The 13,563-nt window shown below is 31.6% G+C and overlaps 1 protein-coding gene across 2 annotated transcripts in view; it reads left to right on the top strand.

Moving 5' to 3' along the window:
• LOC117170175 overlaps positions 1-13,525 on the top strand; it is a 20,694-nt gene extending 7,169 nt beyond the window's left edge. Inside the window, exons 2-4 of one of the 2 annotated variants that reach the window (XM_033356753.1) lie at positions 1,048-1,110; positions 9,853-9,913; positions 12,820-13,525. In XM_033356753.1, coding sequence (XP_033212644.1) covers positions 9,856-9,913; positions 12,820-13,229 — 468 coding nt within the window. In that variant the 5' untranslated portion in view covers positions 1,048-1,110; positions 9,853-9,855 and the 3' untranslated portion in view covers positions 13,230-13,525. The remainder of the gene's footprint in view (positions 1-1,047; positions 1,111-9,852; positions 9,914-12,819) is intronic. The other variant, XR_004466733.1, reaches the window with a different exon arrangement.
• Positions 13,526-13,563: the final 38 nt, after the last annotated feature.

The raw sequence follows: 13,563 nt of genomic DNA, 5'->3' as shown, positions 1-13,563 counted from the left end.
TAATATCGTGATTTTTAAATTATGAAATTGCAAAATATGCAATTTCTTCAACTCATAAGGACTACAATGCTGCCATTAACGACTGTACTGTAGGGTTAATTATAAAATGTAGGTTATCTGTGGTGTAGTATGCCAAGCAAAAGAAGTGATGCTTTCTGAAAACACATCCAGCCTCGTTTCCTTCTTCGGGAATTCAACCCGCGCCATAGTGGTTGCCAAGGCTACAGTGTTGGAAGATAGGACAATCACTATGACATCTAAATCCCGATGACTCCCGACTTAAAATGTTTGCGGGCCGTTGAGTCTCTCGTTAAGAAAAAAGGTTTTTTTTTAAATAATCGGTCCAGATACTGTGTGTTTCGCTTGCTTAAACCATTCGAAGACAGCATTAAATAAAAACACATAACTATTTTCGCCAAGAGGCCGCATGCCAACACTTCAAGCGGGAAGCACACACTTCTGCATAATGGCATATAATACATGTGACGCAGTTTCATAACCAGATGTACGAAGCAGTTATTTAACAGAAAATCATTTACTTTTTTGAATATTAGGTCAACAGTACATGAAACACACAGTTATCACCATTCTTACGTCAACACTTGACAGTTGAATGTTATGAAACTCTACATTGGGACTTCGATGTCCGAAATCGATCGGCACCACTATTTCTACTCATCCTCCCTTGCTCTCTGTTTATCTGATACTTCTTCTTCTTCTTCTTCTTTGTCGAATCGTAAAGTCTTTCAGCGATAGCCAACGACAGCGCCACCCATTCAGAAGAAATTTGAATTTGAATTAAATACAAGCAGGAAACCTTATAGTATATAAGCGATTTTAAACCGTAGTATAATATTATAGTATATATTAGTAATTTGTAACTTAAAGATTTACACAAATTGCTTAAACAATTAATAAGTCAGATTAGTTCTAATGGAAAATTATATTTTGATCAAGTGCTCTCACCCCAACAATAACTTATCTTCTAAGTCTATTGGCCTATACGCTAAGGAAAGAAACCTAATATATTTTTATTTCTTCTTACAGAATTAGGCTCGCAGCTCTACAATGTAGAACACCTAGGTCCTGCCCGTGGGAGCCTTCCGACTGGTAAGTCACTACATGACAGGAAAAAATACTGACATTCGTGTAAAAATAGTCCTAAGCACCGAAACTTTTTTCACTCTGTAAAAATGTGAGGGATGTACTATTATGGCTATAATAGATACCAATTACATTCTTCGTAAAATATATGCAGGTGATAAACACGTTGCAGTACAAAAAGATGGTTTTAAATTTACTCTTATTCCTTACATGAGTCAAAATGATCTTGGGCAATATAATTTACTCTTTAACAAACCAGTTATTGCTTGAATAAAATAAAGTGTATTCTGATAACTCAGATTCATTTATAATGTTAACAAATTTGTAGTGGTTATCGAGTAATAACGATTTAAAAACATTGGAATTTAATAAAGTTTCATCTGTATGGATGATTCTAAGCGCATTAGTAATGTTATTGTAAATTATTTGTAATGAACACGTTTTGCGTTCAATTCCTGCAGAATATATACGATTAAACACTAGTTTGTTAAGCTAGTAATATGTGGATTCACAAAGAATGCGGTAAAGGAGAAAAACTAATTTATAGGAATGAAATAAATTTGTTGAGATTGTTTGATCATGTTGTGAGAATGGATGAAGGGCGTTTATAGAAGCACCTTTATTCAGGCGAATTGAATGGTCGCGTAACCAGAGGTAAATCGACGAAAGAATGGCGGGTAGGGTTACATTAAAATATAGTAAAATATGCCTCTCTCGGGGGACTAAATCTATTTATTTATTTGATTCACGAGCTCATTTTTCTCATTGCAAAATATTATTTTCCAGGTAAAGTCGAGTTGAAATCTTGATATTTTGAAATCAAAATCTTAAGATTGCAATTCGACTTTAACTGAAAAATAATATTTCCTGGTGAGAAAAATATGCTGGCGAGTTAAAGAAATAAGTGGATTTGATATATTAAAAAGCATAATTTTCTATCTTTAAATGCACCCCCACCTACCATTATTTTCTTAATTTACCAGCGGGTGCGCTATCATTCAGTCCGCCTAAATAAAGTTTTTTTTTTATAAACGACCTTCATCCATTCTTTCTCAACATGACCAAACTATCTCAACAATTTTCTTTTACTCTCATAAATTAGGTTTTCTTCTACACCACATTCTTTGAAAAATCACTTATTAGTAGCTTTTTCCGTTATTATTAAACCACATAAATTCTACATCTATCATATATCAGACGAAATAAATATTGTAGCATATTTATTTTATTTTTTATTCCAAAGAAACTGGAGTGCTCTCAAAAGATAATTTAAAACATGTGACGTTCATCCGCAAGGGAAGGATCCACATTTTCGGAATACAGTTACGTATAGGGACATAAATAGCCTTACTAATACTCGAAATTTAAAGTTTGAAATTAAAAATCCTGGTTTTAAAATCCACTTGATAAAATTGTCAAAAAATTATTTACCATTTTAACAGAATCTCTTAGACTGAGTTCGGAACTCTAAACGCGCTATTTAAGCTTTTTTGTGAGAAAGAATTTAAAAATCAAAGTGGCAAAGACAAAATCAAATGAAGATTTCTTAATGAAAAAAAAAATATATTTTTTAAATATTTATTATACATAATGTTCTGAAAAAACAGAAGTGGTACGGCCGATGCCCTTTCACAAGAGGTAACGACTGCAAACATAAGTTAACATACGCTCAAAATACAACCTTCCATAATCAAATCAAATGTCTAATTTCACATAACGTAAGTGCTGTTATTCCATACTCTGTACTAAAAAAGCGAAACTGTTCCTTTGGCCCTTAAGAAATGTTTGTTCAGTCTCATATTTTAATTAAGTTATTTAATCAATAATTTAATTTAATTTTAAGGTAATTTATGCGGAAAAAATATGAGACATCTAGACATATCGAAGAAAAACTTTTTGAGAAGAATAACATTTCAATAATATAATAATAATAAATAGAGAAATAAAAATAAATGCGATTCCTTACACTAAAAAAAAGTTCTAGTTAAAGTTACTAGGCGCGTCTGGTTAAAAAATTGCTAGTTATTTTAATCCGAAATTATGTTTAATATGACTAGAAAATTCTAGTTAATGAAATATGGTTAATTTTTCTATGGTTAAAACCATGGAGAATAGATATAAGGATACCAATCTGTAATGCATGGACTTCACCAAAGACGGTCACTCTTCTGTTGCCAGAAGTACGCACACATACCTGTGTAAAATCACACTTACGTAAAGTTCAAAACTTTCCGAGCGTGGCGTGCCAACCGCACTTAAAAAAAGATGGCCACCTCCATTGTTTTGTTTTGACAGGTCGATTGAACAATTAAATAATTAATAATCAGACAGGATTTTGTGATATGTTTGTGGAATAAACAATTATTCGCCCTGGAAGAGGTAGGTAGTATGTTTATGAAATATCAAATTACTTTTACCAACACTGCGTGCGACAGATATTTGACGCATTCGTAACAAAAACAATAAACATACAACGTACACCACTCTGAAAGTCTTGTACATTATACACGTGAAACCACACTTATTGGAAACTTTCGCTTTTAGACAGCGATTTTTAAGTTTAACATCCTGGCCTTTATTCAAAAACTATTAATTGTTCAATCATTCTTTATTTATATTTGACTCGCGTTCACATCGACGGCCATATTTTTTTAAAGTGCGGTTGGTACGCCACGCTCAGGAAGTATTGAACTATACGTGAGTGTGATTTTGCACATGTGTGTGTGTGCGTACTTCTAGCAACAGAAAATTGTTCAGTTTCAGTTCCACTAGTTTGGTCTCCTTATGTCTCTTCTCCATGGTTAAAACTGTTCTGGTTAATATTTATGGTAACAGAAGTGTCGCCATATTTTGTCGATCTCCAGAAATTTGTCTTTTGTCTCATGCCATTTTGTGGGATATGTCAATTGACGCTTTGGCGTAAATGTCCATTCCTCGAACAATCGCGATTTGTTAATTGTATTTTCAGTTATATAAGTATAAATAATTATATTAAGTCCTGAATTTAGTTGCGTTATAAGAAAACATTGCGCGTTATCTGTCTAAACATCAGTGCTACAGGAATATTTCCAACCCAGGCACAGATTTTTTGGGCGCCTGAAAAGTATTCTCTACAATATTAAAATTGTGAAAATGAATAAACAAAGTGAACGTTCGAGAATGTGGGTATTGGCCAAGTGATCTACATGCATGTGATGTAAAATCACGAACAAAATAGTATTAACGAATAGTTTCAGAAACAGAACGCATCGACAATACGCTACTTTTGTTTCGAGTGTTTTATCTATCGCCATTTATTATTATAGGGAGGCGACATTATAGCGAAGTGGAACATAGTTGCTGCACTTTGTTGTCGGAAACTTTTGTTGGATTATTTTCTTTGGGAAAATGTAACATGTAGTTCTTTTAATTTCAAAGTGGGTTAGGAAGATTCCATGAAGGTAGAAGAGTATCGAAATTCAATAGTCGAAAATCGACATCTACCAGAATATTTGGTTGAGTTTACCAGAACATCTGGTTATGTTGACCAGAACGTTGTATTCTTAAGCTACCAGAAAACTGTCTAGTAAATAATTCTGGTTAACCTTACCAGAACTTCTCGTTACATTTACCCGAATTTCTGGTAATATTAACCAGAAAATTTTCAACCAGAAACTTCCGATACTTTTAACCAGAATTTATAGTAAGTGCAAATTTATCACTCTAGTCTAGTTAAATTAACCAGAATTCTGGTCGATTCGACCAGAATTTTGTTTAAGTGTAAATTAACATTAATAAGATTGTCAATTTATCATTTTATCCTTTTGCACATGTATATGACTTTTTGCTTAGTTTTCGGCAGCTTTTAAAATGATAAAAATTAGCAATATTTAAAACATATAAACACTCAAAGACCAAAAAAGTTATGTGGGTTCATAGAATTAAAACAAAAGAAATTATATGAAAAGTATTCTCTTTAAACTTTTAAATAAAAAGAGCTCTATCATAAAATTATAGTTTAAAATTTACAACATCTGATTCATTATAATTGAATTTCACAAAAAAAGTGAGTGTGTATTGGAAAATTGCTATATTTACCTAAATTCTTATGTAGTATAAATAAACAATTTTATGGTAAGTGAATCAAATTTTAGCATTTATTTATACTAGAAAACAAATAAAGTGAAAAAATGATCCAAGTATTAAATCAAATTAACAAAGTGTTTCATATGGAATTTAAATGATATGCAGTGAAAAACTACATTTTTTGACAAAAATGTTTTTCTAAAGAAAAACTAATGTACTATTTATTGAGATTTTTACAAGATTGTAAACCTAAATGAACTTAATTCGAAGCAAAAATTAAACCAACGTAAGTTTTATTTGCATTTATACATGAACTATTTACGATTGAAAAATTTATTTTATCTTATAATGCATGGAAACTTACATACGATAGTAAAATAATTGTTGTTTTTTAGAAAAACATTTTTGACAAAAATGTATATTTTCACTGTATAAGATCGAAATGCGATCTAAAACGCTCTAAGTTGTATAAGGTTTTTTTAGCATTCAATAACAGTTTTAAACTTGAGAAAACAATCCAAAAAACTTGTATGCACAAATTAAAATGCATCTTTGAAATGCTACATACTCTTTCTAGTTCCCGCTTTTGACACTAGATGGCGAAATGGCCGACCACCATTCTCAATATTAAAACATTAGGTGTTTAATAATAATTATTATGCACGTACTTTTTTATTTCAAGAATGAGGTGCATTCACCTCTCCAACTAACCTCGGACTGTTGACATATTTCCGTATCTTACAATGGAAAAAAAAACAAAAAGCAGACATGACAAGTGTTTATCACAGAACTAACAACATAGGTTGACTAGGGAAACATGTAAACAAAGTTTAAGAAGACGTTTAAAATTTTGTACAACAACAGTACTGCCGTACAAACTAAAAAGATACATAGGTCCAATCTGACTCGAACTGAGAAAATCGAGAAAAACTTCTGGCCCAAAGACTTTAATATCCAATAAAATTTTGGATAATTAAGAAACGTTATTTTGGTAAAAATAATTTTATTTTTCGTATTTTGCAATAAAAAATTATTTTTTTAAGCAATTTCTATTGGAAAATGGACTGCCGATGTTTAAATAGTCGCAAAAAGTAAAACAGACATGGCAAAACGAACACAAAGTCACTTGCGGATGATGCCTTTGTCGAAGAGCTCGAGCACAGCCTCAAAATACTTTAGTGGCTGTTCCGAACTTACCCGAACGATCGCCGCTTGTGTATAGCCGAATTTAGCCGGGACTTATTTCCCGTAGATTTCCGATCAGAGTCCGAGCTAATTTACAAAGCTAAAAGATACGTAAGGGCAAGCGATTCTTTTAGTTTGCCAATTCGCGTCGCACACGGTCATTTTTACAACGCAAAAAAGACAAAAAGTTCTTTAGATTCTTTTTCATGTGTATGCTGATGATGTATTGCCTTCCTTGTACAAATTTTAGGACACGCAAAGTGCTTTTTTGTATCTTTTTCTGTTATATTTTTTTAACTTTTTCGACGTTTCTCATCTATAAACAATCGTTTTTTGCAATAAATATTAATAATTAACAGATTTTATTAACACAGTTCGATGCAGCTTTCTCTTACGAATCCAACGATACTAAAAACTCATTTTTCATAAAAATGTCACTTATGTATCATTTTAATTTGGACGGCAGAGCCCATGATTTTCTTATTATTTTTATTCAGAGAATTAAATAAAAAATGTATAAGGGGCCATTCAAAAAATACGTGACGCCTTTAGTGTTGATCTGGAGCAATCACTCGATGAGTCCAAATAGTAGATTGGCGATTACTAGAGTTTTGCAATATTATTTATGCTAGTTTTGCTTAACATTAGATAAAGCTTTTGATGGAATAACAGTTACGTATTAATCTCGACATTTGGAAGCATCCAAATCGACTTTTAAGTAATTTTTTAGAACACCCTTTACGGATAATAAAAACACTTCAGGCTCCATGTTAAAGCCTAAGATTATGCATAGATATTTCTTTACCAAGGACTATGCTTATTTCTTTTTTTCATGAAAAATTGTTTGAAATATTTGTTTAAATATTATGAAAATTCTATTATAAGGTTTTTTAATCTTAAAAGGAAAGTTTGAGCGCGCCTAGGGCGCGCGACGGTTGTATCTCCCTCTTCGCGCTCGATCACAGGTTACCTCGCGCTTCGCGCTCGAACATAATTACACCTCGCGCTTCGCGCTCGGATATTTATTCTTTGCATTTGGAATGTTTGAAAAAACTTTATCAAAAAGATCTCTTTTAGATGGCAGTATCTATATGCGTCTTCATATCTTGAATTGTCTACCTAATTAAGTATAGTCAAAGATTAAGTTTCTCAAAGCTCTGTAGGCTTTGAGGTACACATTCTGATCGTGACACTCGCGCTGCGCGCTCGTTTTCTGATAGACATTTGTAAACAGGATTTGTTGGATTTTTTTCTCGTAACTTTCGTCGTTTTTCCACACATTTTTTTTATTTATTTTTTTTTCAATGTTTTTTCACGAATAAAACAAAAAGTACGCGTCCTATCAAGAAGTGATTCTTAATGAAGTTGTAGATCTTTTTTGGGATAACCATTTTTGTTGATTCATATTTTTTCGTATCCTACATAGTTTGTCCACATAATGGAATTTTTTATTTTCCATTATTTTTTGTGTAATGCAAATTTGAATTTTCGATTCTTGAAGAAAATCCAAAAATTGGTTATGATAATCTTATAGGGCTTTCAAAAAGAAATGTTTTTCTTCTCTTGACTTTTTTTCATATCGTGCGTTTTTCGGCTTCAAATTTTGATTTTCGATTGATTAAACAAATTTTGAAAACGCTATAACTCTGAGAATTTTCTGTTTCTCGAAAAAAGTCATGAGAATAAATTGTTTGTTCTTTTTAATACTCAAAAATTTTCAAAATGCGCTCACTTTTTTAATTTTTATCAAAAATGGCTGGTTCACGAGCTCGTCCTTTCTTTTAGAACCTAAAAAAAGTGTGCCAAAGATGAATTTGATTTGTTCATTTTTTCTAGAGTTATCGTGTTTACGGATATGCGGCCGGACGGACAAATAGAAAGGCAGACGCCATCGTAAAAACCTGATTTTCGGATTCAGGGGGTCTCGAAACGTAGAGATCCGTTGAAAAAGTGTGATGTCAAATTTCCAACAATTCTAATACTTTCTCAATCATAAATGATGAGAATGTAAAAAAATTAATATTCGTATAAGATGAAGATTTTTTTATTCAGAAAAATATCATGATTCTTAAAATATAAGAAATTCTGGTACTTTCCATAACATTTTGAGGATTATGCAGAAGAATGGTTCAAATTGTTGAAAAATAGTGTTACACAATACTTGACCGGTCCCTAACGTGAGCAATTCGATAATTTGGTTGTTCAGAAATGTCAGCTTTCGTGCTTGACCCTTCAAGAGATGTTGAAACAACACTCAAAAGAAATTCAACGACTTTTATTGCCAAGAGATATTTCTAAAATTTGTATCAAAGGGATTTCTGACCACAGTAGTTTAATCAAAGACTATGCCGTGATAGTAGTTTTTAGGAAATATCGATTTCCTCGATTGAATTTTTGAGGGGTGTAAAAAGAACTCTTAACGGCATTTCAACAATTTTCTATGGCAGAATACGTTTCTTATACTTATTTTATAGTGATTTTCCATACTATTAGTATAATCAAAAAATCTGCAGTGATTTTTCTTATTTTTAGAAAATGTCGATTTCCTTGTGTGAAGGCTTAAGTTACACAAGTCAAAACAACCCTAACAAAGAACTCAAACAGCTTCCCTGGTGGGATATATTTTCCGCGTTAAATGTAAATTGATTTCCGATACCAATATTATATTTGACAAATCCCTTGTGATTTTGTTTGTTAGGAAATGTTTAGGGGGTCTTAAAATTAATTCTCAAAATCCTGTATGAATAAAAGCGTAAGTCTGCTAAGTTCATGTATACAAAGTTTTCGTTTCAATGTATTTAATCTAAAAAAATATAAAGCATCCAGAAAAATACGTTTTGAGAATTATAACATTTCAATAATAGAAGATTTTTTTTATCAGAAAACAGTTAATTACCACAAAAAATCTATAATTAGAGCTTTTAACAAAGTCATTTTATGTTCATTTGGCGAGGGGTCGTTTGACTTAGTTGGTTGTTAATTTTTGGTTTTATTTTCACTTGTTAATGTATTTATTTATTTTTGCGTAGTTAATTTTTTCAAATGTTTTTTTTTTCATTAAATTCGCTTCTGTGCGTGTTGAGCTGCTGCGACACATAGAATATCAAAGGGTTTATTTGTATTGTGAATAAGGTAAACTAAATTAGAAGAATTGTCAAAACTTCGATTTTTTCACTTTCGAGCAATGACTTGGAAAAACCTTAATTTAGGTTTAGGTCACAATATTTTTCCTTCAAGCTAACGAAATTGGTTTTCTCATGACTGTTAAAAACTAGAAAAAGAGCTTAATAATTTAGACGCCGGATGAGATAACGAATAGTATATATACACTGCAAAATCTTCATTGATACAAAAGTGGTCTCAGAGGAAAGTTTAAAATATGTAAAGGTGCGTGATCTAAAATTTTGAATTATAATAATATACTCACAGGATATTCATTAGTTACAGTGTACAAAAAATTCTCGAAGCCTCTATTAATTATGTATCCTTCTTTTACAGAAGATGAAAATCTTTTTTATTACAATGCTGTTCACTTTGGTGGTTTTCTTTAATTCCTTTGGTAAATATAATAATAAAATAGCATACATTATAGTATAAAATATCGGATCGAACTAGTTACAAAAAATAAAATTCTTGGAACATAAATTATTTTTAAAATTATTATTTGTTAAAAAGTTGTCAAAAGTAAATTTGAAGAAGATGCTTGATTATTCTTGTGTATATAGAAATGATTTTTAGTTTGGAATTTGAATCCTTAGAAAAGTTTCCCTACTTGAAAGTAAAAAAAACATAAGGAAAAATAGTTTTATGTATATGAAAATAAAGACATCTGTAGCAACCCGTGTGGAAATAGCCCGGGTTAGCCCTAGTACAACAATGTTTCTCGTCGAGGACTGGCCGGGTTATGTTTGATTTTTAAGAGCCTAGCCGTGCGCTGGTCGGAGACTCGCTAGGCAAAATTTATGTCAAAAACCCAGTCAGAGGCTGACTGGGCTCTGATCGCGCAAATCTTATGATTGAATTTTTCTTTTTTATAAGAGATTATAATTAAACTATAGATTAATGACGGTAAAAAACATACAGGTATTAAATTTATAATTGTTTACAATTGTAATCGATTTAAATTATTTATTTAAAAAGTATTTGATTGATATTCCTGTTAAAAGTTCGTGTATTTTACATTTGCATAACGTCGCATAATAATAAATAATTAGAAAAAGAGAGCTTAAAATTTGGTACTTTAGCTTTTCTGAACTGTATCTTATGAGGATGGGTTTTCAACGAGTTTCCACTTGTCGGCTTAGCGCAGTGGTTAGCACTCCCGACTGCTAGGCGTTAGATTTAGGTATAGATATGCAGGTTCGATACCCCGTAACGTTAGAAATTTTATTTCTAATATAATGTTTCAAAATGTAATATCTGTATTTTCTGTTAACAGTACTATTAATATTTAAAGCCAAATACTCGCAATCATTTAATATTTATTTTTAAATATTTTTTTTTGTCTCTCAACGAATACGTGAAAATAGTTAATAGTGTCTGTGTGGTGGGTGTGTGAAATTTCATATATTAATATGCTCTAATTCTGCAGTAAAAATGAATTAAATTGATGCCCTTATTCAGTGACAGATGCTCTTCATACAATTGAAACCCGAATCATTTAAATCTAGTAAAGCGCCAATTGATCCCGCCAGGCCACAGTCGGGCTCTCCGGTCAGCTTCCGGCCATGCTCCATGGCCGGACGCTGGCAAGCGCGGCGTGACGATGCTGGCCGGATTACGACCAGAAACCCCGGCCAGAGCCCGACTGCAGGTCGGTCTCCCCGGTCAGCTCCCGGCTTAAAGCCGGGCTCTTCAGCCGTAGAATGGCCAGCCCCCGACTTAAATTTCTACCCGGCAAAGTTTACGCTTAAAACTGAAAAAAGATTAAATCAAGCAGGAAAATGGAAACGGTGCCAAGTCCACATTTTGACAGAATGGAGTGTTCTTCAAAAATCATATTTTCTCGCGATTTTAAAACTATTCCAGTGAAAAATTGGGGGTTGAAAGTTCTTTACGTAGAATGTTTTATTTAAATGTATTCAGATATTTTACAACTTGAAGAATTAAAAATAAATGAATAAAATTCACTAAAATATTCAATCATGAAAATTATAAAAATTAAAAAATGCAGTAGTATTAAAAGTGTTTCTTATTTCTGTTAGTCGACGGAATTTAATTGATATAAACAGAAATATGTATTCCATATAATTTTTCTAACGATTTATCAATTATCTTTATTTATAATACTATGGAAATCTATAAGGTGTTAAGTCCGTACCCAATTTCACTAGATTATTACATGCACATTAGAGCGATTAAAAAATTATTCGCGAATCCGAATACGCATACTAGCCTAAGTTGTATATGTTTACTCAACAAACTTAAAAAAATATATATAAAATCGGATATGATTTTGAGGTCTTTAAATTTACATATTATATTTTATAATTATAAAAATTTTATCAATAAAGTAAAGTGTGAAACAAGTAAGATAAATGTATTATTTTCCTTAAAAGCGAATGAATGAGAATTAATAAGATAATGAAAAGAAAATTTAATACATGTAATTTCGACTCACTGAGAGAATAAAAAAATAAAAAAATAAATCAAAAGGAAACTCAAATATGGAACCTGTAAATCATATCCAAATTTGAGTTTTCGTTTGGAAAAATTTGTTGACTAAAAAGATACAACTTAGGCTAGTGTGCGTCGTCACATTTGACAATCTTCGTTTAGCAACGCTCAGCGTTCCCGTTTTAATGTTTACCCCATTTCTAGTAATCATGAGCATTTGAAGAAAACAAAAAATTTGATCTTATAAAATCCGAGGTAAAAATTTTTTTTTTTTTTAAAATCGACACTTCTTGCGTTAAAATAAGGATTAGCTATCACATTATTATATGTAACTTCCGTAAGGAAAGACAACGCTTTTTTTATCGCAGTTTAGAAAATATTCGCGTTTTAGAGAAAAAAAGGTGAAAATTAACGATTTTGGGGCTTCGACGGGAAATCATGTTACAATATATGCTCTATCTAGTATAATCATACAAATGTCTCGGAAGTAGATACATTTTATGTTTGAAGAAAAATGAAGTTTAAATATAAATTCGATATTTCTTTCAAAGGGCATTTTTTTAAATTTGCGTTATGTTAGGAAACAAGCTCGGGATTTTTTCCTTTAGAAAATTCACACTTGGAAGCGACTTTGCAATTTTATTTTTTATTGGTAAAAATATGCGTTTAAAACATCATCGTATGAAACGTCAGCGTTATCGGATATACTGGGGGAACATTTAACTCTTATTTTAATAATTAATAATTATCTTATACGCCGGATAGCCATGTACATTTTATGCGTTTTTCTGTTTTTTTATTATGATATTATGGACAATGAAATTGATCTATTTCTTTTCCTTTTTACAGGACTTAGTTCACAGTGGGAGTACGATAAAAATGAACTCAAACCTATCGAAAAGCAACTTCCCGTTAAGGGTTTTTACTACATGGCAGGACCGAAAAATGACAAAAAAGAAGAAATAACCAAAACTACCAGAACTCATTTGGTACTAGAAACAATTCACGCAACTATAATCGTTAGCATAATAGACAAAGCTCGTATTCTTCGTGCTATATATTCAGATAATAAAATAGTTGCATTACACGAAGTTGGTCTTAATTTAGATCAAGCTGTTGTCTTGCCACTGACAGACGAGGAAACACAAAAATATGATCTCAAATTTAATGAGACAGTTAACAATCTGAAAATTGGGGGTGAAAAAAAAGGCGTGACACTTTTAGAAAGAGGCTTACTTGTGGTGCTACGCTCGTGTTAGAGTTACATACACTTTCTATAGAAAAATCGCTATATAAGATTTAGGGCAAAAAGCAAATTTGTCACACAAAAAAACTACGAATTTTTTGAACTGCTCCTCAAGAATTTTGCGTTATTTCTATTGTGGCTATATTAAACGTTTTCTTTAGCTGTAAGTTCAAAAAGACTTTGAAAAAATTAAATATAGTGTTTTTCGCGGAAAACCAAGGAGGGTGTTAAAAAAGAGCTAATCTTGGCTTAAAGGGAATAATTTACCTTGCTAATATTTGACATTCTTATAACTTTTAATTAACTTAACCCAGTTGTTTTCATTTAGTTTCTCAAACCTACATATA

Source organism: Belonocnema kinseyi, chromosome 3 (genome assembly GCF_010883055.1).
Source record: "Belonocnema kinseyi isolate 2016_QV_RU_SX_M_011 chromosome 3, B_treatae_v1, whole genome shotgun sequence".
In the NCBI taxonomy this organism is placed as follows: domain Eukaryota; kingdom Metazoa; phylum Arthropoda; class Insecta; order Hymenoptera; family Cynipidae; genus Belonocnema; species Belonocnema kinseyi.
This window is presented reverse-complemented; position numbering and strand designations above follow the sequence as displayed.